The following is a 7,694-nucleotide window of genomic DNA, read 5'->3' as shown; positions in this document are numbered from 1 at the left end:
CGATTTTGGATGCAATTTTCCCCGGATAAACTTGTATGATTTCTGGATAAACTTGCTAAGATCATGCCTAAACTAACTGAAAGGGTAATGTTTCTTTGCATTTAGAGTCGCGCAAATTACAAATTTTAATACATGTAGTTTAATCATTCCTAATACGTTATGAGTTTTAATGAGAATATTCCATTTTTAAAAACAACCCCTTCTGCTAAGAATAAAGGCTAAACTAATATAAAAGAATTCTAGAAGAAGAAAAAATCTTCCTTTCACTATTTAAATCGAGGAAACAAACAAAAACTTAAGAAATTCTTTCTTGTGTTTTAAAGATTTTAAAGAAGGGAAAAGTTTTATGTATTACGTTGATAAAAACAAAGTATATAGATAGTCATATATATACATTCAGCATTCACATATGAAAGGAAAAAGTCAAAAGCAGAAGGAAGTACATCACCTGAGATGCATAATTGCAAAATGATGATTAGATGCTTAGCAATTTACTCATCGAACAACGAAAAATTACAAAGAACGATTTTGGATGAAATTTTTCCCGGCAAATTTTCGGTGAAAGAAAAAAGGGAACTATACGTTTTTTCTAATCCAATATATGCAAGAGGAGAAATTCAGTTAGTTTTTAAAAGGAAGGGGAGTGGAGGAAGTGGGAGTAGTTGGTGGTTTTTATTGGTAGTTTCTATTGCTTGAAAATTTTAAAATTTTTGAATTTTGAAAAAAAACGTGTCTTGCAAGAGGAGAAATTCAGTTAGTTTTTAAAAGGAAGGGGAGTGGAGGAAGTGAGAGTAGTTGGTGGTTTTTATTGGTAGTTTCTATTGCTTGAAAATTTTAAAATTTTTGAATTTTGAAAAAAAAACGTGTCTTTCATATCTATTTTTAAATAAATTTGAATTTTGAAACTCCAAGAAAGTTGGAGGATTGTCCAAATTTTTTATATGTGTCAATTTAATGTTATGCCACTTGTCATCATAATAGTTCTTTGTCTCTCCTATTATATATTAATAGATTGGTGATACCTTCTTTGTTTTTTAGATAAATAAAACCCACCTTGTTGGTGCTGTTAGGCAGATCTAATTTTACTTTATGTGTTCCCTCTTTCCAGATTCATTTTTTTTTTCTCTTTTTCTTAATTTCTTTTATTTTCATCTTTGTGCTTCTCTCTCTGTACAATCTCATTTTTGTTAGTTATTTAGATTATAATAGTATATTTGCTTATATTTTCTTTTTCTAGTTCCCAATTTTTATTTATTTGAATATGCTTTCAATTTTTTTTTTTTTATCTAGTTAATATTATTTTTTCCTTGAAGATGAGGGTATACGCAATTACAAATAGAACAAAAAGCGATTTATTTGTTAATTACCATAGAAAATAATTGGTCTTGTGCGAAGTTAAAATTTTGAGTAAGGATATTCAAAGTATAAAGAAGTAAGCAGATGGAAAAACTTAAGAGAATTCGACATATACTATATATACATAAAAAATAATTTTAACATTATATATACAATATAATTTCCGGCAGAATGAACCCCTTGTGCCCCTTAGCTCCGCCCCTGTAATGTGAATTCAACTTATATGGATGATTGATTCACAAAAAGGAATAGTTGATGAGGTTACTTGGTAACGAACTGAGCTCTTTTACTGCTAAAAAAAAAAAAAAGATGACATTTGGTGGATGTCACAAGACACTTTTTTTTTTTTTTTAATTTTTAAATTCCCTCCCAAATTAGGAGGATCTATAGTGTTTCCACACTTTCCCTCCAGTGTGACTCAAACCCAGGACCTAACGATCGTGGGTGGAGGTGCTTTGAAGACTCTGACTTAGAAAAACACACTAGGAAAAGCTGTAGATGTGATAATTTTTTCATAAATTAATCCATTTTAGTAGCTTGAAATAATGCTGTTTAATTCAGCATTACATTTCTAGGGAGAAAAATAGTTCTTTTTCCAATCTTTTCTACAATGTAAGTACTCAACCATCCCCATAAAAAGGAAAACAGAAAAGAAAAAAAAAAGAAGCTTTTGTAGATGAAAATAAAATCAGTGAAGAAGTTAAAAAAATTCAACATTTACTATATACATAAGATAAAATAAAAATTGACATTTTATATACAATCCCACTTGTGGGATTTTACTGGGTTGTTGTTGTTGTTGTTTGTATATGAAATGTAATTTTCTAGTGAAATGAACCTCTTGCGCCCCTTAGCTCCGCCCCTGTTGTGAATATGACGTTTGGTGGATATCACGATATCTTTGAGAACTGACTTACAACAACAACAACAACAACAACAACAAGCCCATTGAATTTCCACGAGTGGGATCTGGGGAGGGTAAGATGTACGCAGTCTTACCCCTACCCTGAAAGGACAGAGAGATTGTCTCCGATAGACCCTCGGCTTTGGAAACTGACTTAGACAAGGAAAAACTGTAGATGATGCTTAGTGTAAAAATTCTGAAAACAAGATAAGGAGCCATATGTAATGAAAAGATGTAAAGATGAGGAACAAGAGGAGCAAATTTGAAAGGACAAGAGCAAGCTAAAATTATTGAAGTGTCGTTATAAGGTACAATACAGACATATGTTTCACTAATAGAATACATTGGACATTCAGTAGCTAATGTAACAACATGGGACCAGAGTCACCAGACTTTATTCTTGATCAGATTTTAGCCACTTATATCCAAATATCAGAAGTGCAGTCACCACCAGGATACCTCATTTCATGAGCTAAGGATGGACCATCAGGTTCTGCTCCGAAATCAACGAAAAATCTCGGGTTTATAGCAAGGCCACCTTTCTCAGTGTCAACGTCGATTTGTAATATGTGACCTCCTTTCTCCAATAGCTCGGGGTAGAATTGACGGTCCCATGTACTAAACAACGAGTTTGTCGCGTACAAACGCTTCCCGTCTAGACTCAACTGTATCATCTGAGGTCCCCCTCTCAATCGGTGTCCCTGGAAGTAATGCAGAAGGTCGTTTATATTGATTGTGCACATGAATCTAAAACAACAGTCGGGACAAAGGGGTAGATGTAAACAATCTAAGTTAATAATATCAACCATATTTGAGTTCCGCACCACAGATGAGACTTGGGAAGTAAACAAAATGCTAAAACTTGACTATCATATTTTTGGAAGCAAGGGAAAACCTACAAATTTTCATTTCCTGCAGCATTACTACAATTATTGAGATGTTAAATTTCAATTCTAATTACGGTCACAACTCTCTATATTAACATCCTATATAACAACCATTCACTATAAAAGCCAAGTTTTTCTCGGAACTGATTCTTATGTTATGTTATAGAGTAATATATATCATATATAACATCACTTCATTATAGCAACCAAAAAATATCGGAACAAATGAGCTGTTATAGAGAGGGTTGACAGTACCTGGACGTCTGGGACATCCACTTGGTATGTTGAACCATCTTCAGCCTCAGCAAGTACAGAGTTTCCTTTTTGAAACACTCCTCCAACAAATACTTGGCCAGTCAACTTAGGATTGGCAGGATCTTCGATATTGTACTGTCTAATGTCACCATGTAGCCAGTTTGCCAGGTATAGAAAACGATCGTCAAGAGAGATCAGAAAGTCGGTAATAAGACCAGGCATTTCCGGAAGAATCCAGTTCTGCACCTTCACCGGTTTTACAGCGATTGCTATCTCATGACCCCACGAGCCATCTGGATTCTTGAAAAATCGCACCATGTTACTTGTCAAAGCACACCCCACATATCCAATTGCTTCAGATGGATTATGCAAGAACCTTACCTATAAATCAAAAGAGGAAAACAAATATATTAATGTATTCAGCAGGATAAATCATGGCGCGAAGTTACAAAGGGGGAAGAGGGGAGTTTGATTACCTCTAGAGGCAGGAGCCCTGTGTTTCCAAGATCCAATGTCTGTTTTAGTTCACCACCAGGCCATGTGTAGACATGCAAATGCCGACCATAAAGCCCATCAGTAACATGCTGGAGGTTGAAACCTTTCGTGAAAGCGGATGGAGCTCCCCAAGAGGAACTGATCATGGTGTTATGTCGAGGCTGGTACCAGAAGTCATAACCAAAGAGCGGACTATGCCCTGGTTTTTCCCATCTAAGATATAAGAAAGGCGTCAAAATCTGCTTTCGCTTAGGCATTGATCATAGTCTACTTTCACTAAAACTACAGAATTTCAGATTTCCTTAATAAACCGTCAAGAGGACAGGAACAGAAAGTTAAGGACAAAATAGCATCGTTTCTGTTCCTCCTTAGATATAGAGACTCTTGTAATTTTCTTGTTCTTAACTACTAGGTTGGTTTTTAAAGATAACCATCGGCGAGAGACCAAGGCGAGTGGATACAAACAAAACTGATAGAGGTAATTCAGTTCGCGAGAGAGTACAAACTATACAGTACCTTCCTTTCACGTTAAAATCTGAATCAAGAAGAAGAAATCCGCTCCCCTCAGCCTTTCCATCTTTGTCTCCGAGACATGACACCAGTATCTCACCAGAAGCAAGGCAGTGAGCGGTGTGAGGGAACGCTAATCCTGTCTTTTGGATCACATCATCTGGTTGAACAACTTTATACAAACTGGGAGCCCGTGGATCCTTTAGCGTGTCGATTGCATAAATGCGTCCTGATCTGCAATAGTTAAAATTTATCGAAAAGCTTGAATAACATATATGTTGCATATAGTCATCAAAATGGATTCTTTTTTTCTCATGAACATTATAGGCGAGTCGAAAAGCTAAATTTTCCCTGCCTTCACATAAATATTCACATGGAATGGAAGGATCAAACAAAGACTCACATTGATGAAAATACAACAACAACTACGTCTCAGCCACAAACATTGACAAAAACAACTCACATTGATGATACAACAACAACAACTATGCCTCCGTCCCAAACATTGACAAAAACAACTCACATTGATGATACAACAACAACAACAACAACTATGCCTCAGTCCCAAACATTGACGAAAACAACTCACATTGATGATACAAGAACAACAACTACGCCTCAGTCCAAACATTGACAAAAACAACTCACATTGATGATACAAGAGGGTTATTATAAAAACATAGCACCATCCACAAGTTCAAATTTTATAATCACGGAAATCGTTTTGAGCTAAATTTAGCACAACTTGAGACCTTGGACCTGATGACTAAAGATCAATCACAAAACATAACAGCAGAGATATTGTTCTTACATAAGTGAAGGCAGGACGAGATATCGTCGAGCAGCTGAAGGATCACGATAACAAGAACTGCAAGAATTCCAACCAGAATGATGTAGTTCATCACCCTCATAAGGCATAGACAGCCTATGGATTACTTTGGAATAAGCTGGTGAATTAGGATCTACATCTACTGTAGCTAAGTAGTCAGGTTTTCCCCTTCCTGTTCCTGTAGAAGTTAACCATATAATCAGATGCGAACTAAAGATTTAAACTTTATAGGTTCAACGTTAATATAGTTTAGTGGAGTGTGAATAACACTATGATTTTTAAAAGAATATCACAATAACACTCAAGATTTCCCTTTGGCCCACAAAAGACAGATTATTTTAGCCATCAAAATCTTACAATAAATTTCCATAGCAAAGTTTATCTCTTCCCCTGCACCTACTCACCTACCCCCCCCCCCCCCCCCCAAAACCCCAAAAGGGTATCAGAAAAACAAAGAAAGAACCATACTTTTTCTGCAAAAGAAAAGATAAAGATTTCAATTTTCAACTAGTTTTACTTCAAAAATAAAATAAAGAAAGTGAAAACCCCTCAAATTTATCCACTTTACAGAAAAACATCCACCCCTCAAAGCAAAAAATCTCATTTTTCATTAATTAATTTCAAGAAAATAACACAAAATTGCCCCTACAGCTGGCTTTGGTCTAGTAGTAAGATCATAACTTGTGATATATGGATTAGGCGCATCTCACAGTTGAAATCCACACGACAATAATAATAACAAACTCAATATAATCGGTCCGTGAAGGATATAGTGTACGCAGACCCTTATCCTACCTTAAGAAGGTTGAGAGGCTGTTTCCGGAAGACCGTCGGCACCATAAAAACCCAGACAAAAATTATTATTTAAATAGAAAAGGATAAAGGTGCGAGCTCATTACCTCGAGTTTCGAACCATGAGCCACTGAGCGACTTGAAAAAAAAAATCTATATAAAAGAGAAGCAAATTACCAGTATAAATACAGGTGACATAAATTAAAGATTCTTTAGGACCAGCCATAGCTTCAAGTGGAGAAGCATAACCAGGTCCTTTTTTGCAACATCCATTAATCTCCGCCGTACCATGTTGCACCACCTCCACATCCGTCGCCATTTTCTCGCCGGAAAAATGTGAATTTACAAAAATATTCAGATCAGAAAAAGACGACAAATAGTGTGATAATAAGACTTTTGGCTTCTAACTACAAAGGTTATACATACATATATATAGGGAAACCAAACACGTTGGAGTCTTAGGACTAGTTACTATGTTCACGGCTTTTATCATGCAGCGTTTTGTCTGTATATAGACGAGATAATATTCTATATACATACTGATATTGCCCGAATATTTGGTAATATTTTCCTGTAAATTATTTTTTGTGTTTGGTCGGAGATAGTGGTAGAGCCAGAATTTTTATAAAAGAGTGTCAAAATATTAAAAAAGATAGATACATCAAAAAGTTTAGGGGAGTCAACGTATAGTAAATATACATAAAACGGAAAAATTTATCTAGTAATACAATGTAATTTTCCAGCGTTGTTGAATATGGCTCCGCCACTGGTTAGAGAGTGACAAATATTTTTAGAAAAAAATGTTTGAATATTTTGGTGAAATTTTTCGGTATTAAATATGATATATTAATAACTGTATGTCGATTAAATAAGTGATATGATGTAGGAATTGGAAGTCATTTTCCTCTTTTAGCAGAAAATACTTCCCTTGAAATGTAGTATAGTAATTTTTATCAATCAAAATCATAAAATAAACTTATTTTCTTCTAAAAAAATATTTTTTTTTCATCCTATCAATTATGTAGTTTATTTTCTAAAAAAAATATTTTTTTCATCCTATCAATTATGTACCAAACACACCCTTAGGATGACATGCTTGTATATGGCATTATCACTTTTTGAATGTTGTGACTGATACATGTCTAGGTGGAATGAATCAAATAGTATCGTGCTTATTTTTCTTTTTAAGTTTAGATTAATTTTCGAATTTATTCTAGGTTAATAAAAAGTCAAAATATTGCTATCCTTTGATTTGTGTTAATTTCAATGTGAATAATAGCGGGCCAGAATTTTTACTAAACAGATTTTAAAATATAAAGAAGTTACATACAAAAATTAAAAGGATCCAACATATTATAAATACACAGTAAAACCCATTGACACGATATATTTCTTACGACGAAAGTGTGTCAATTGATCCCTCGAACAAGGATAGCTTCACCGTGTAAGTATGAGTAGACTTTTTGCAATGTGTTATTGAATTATAATTAAGCATATAGTGTTATTTTGTACTTCATGTAGTGACGGAAATAGAATTTTTATCAAAGAAATTCTCAAAAAAAGAAAGAAAGTAAACACACGAAGGAATTAAGGGGATTCAACAACTTATAGTATCGTTTTTATATAGCTTTTAACCTTATATACACAATATGATTTTTCAGTAAAT

At 34.3% G+C, this 7,694-nt stretch overlaps 1 protein-coding gene across 1 annotated transcript; it reads right to left on the bottom strand.

Annotated features, from left to right (window-relative positions):
* Window positions 1–2,501: 2,501 nt before the first annotated feature.
* On the bottom strand, window positions 2,502–6,484 carry LOC109243155 (selenium-binding protein 1-like). The gene is made up of 6 exons (XM_019410059.1): window positions 6,206–6,484; window positions 5,219–5,414; window positions 4,414–4,641; window positions 3,879–4,110; window positions 3,403–3,783; window positions 2,502–2,961 (listed from the first exon to the last, which is right to left on the bottom strand). The coding sequence occupies exons 1-6, from the start codon at window positions 6,345–6,347 to the stop codon at window positions 2,680–2,682; spliced, it is 1,461 nt and encodes a 486-aa protein (XP_019265604.1). The 5' UTR covers window positions 6,348–6,484; the 3' UTR covers window positions 2,502–2,679.
* Between the last annotated feature and the right edge of the window lie 1,210 nt (window positions 6,485–7,694).

This window comes from Nicotiana attenuata, unplaced genomic scaffold, assembly GCF_001879085.1.
Source record: "Nicotiana attenuata strain UT unplaced genomic scaffold, NIATTr2, whole genome shotgun sequence".
NCBI lineage: Eukaryota > Viridiplantae > Streptophyta > Magnoliopsida > Solanales > Solanaceae > Nicotiana > Nicotiana attenuata.
The sequence above is the reverse complement of the archived record's forward strand: the minus strand, read 5'-3'. Positions and strand labels throughout refer to the sequence as shown.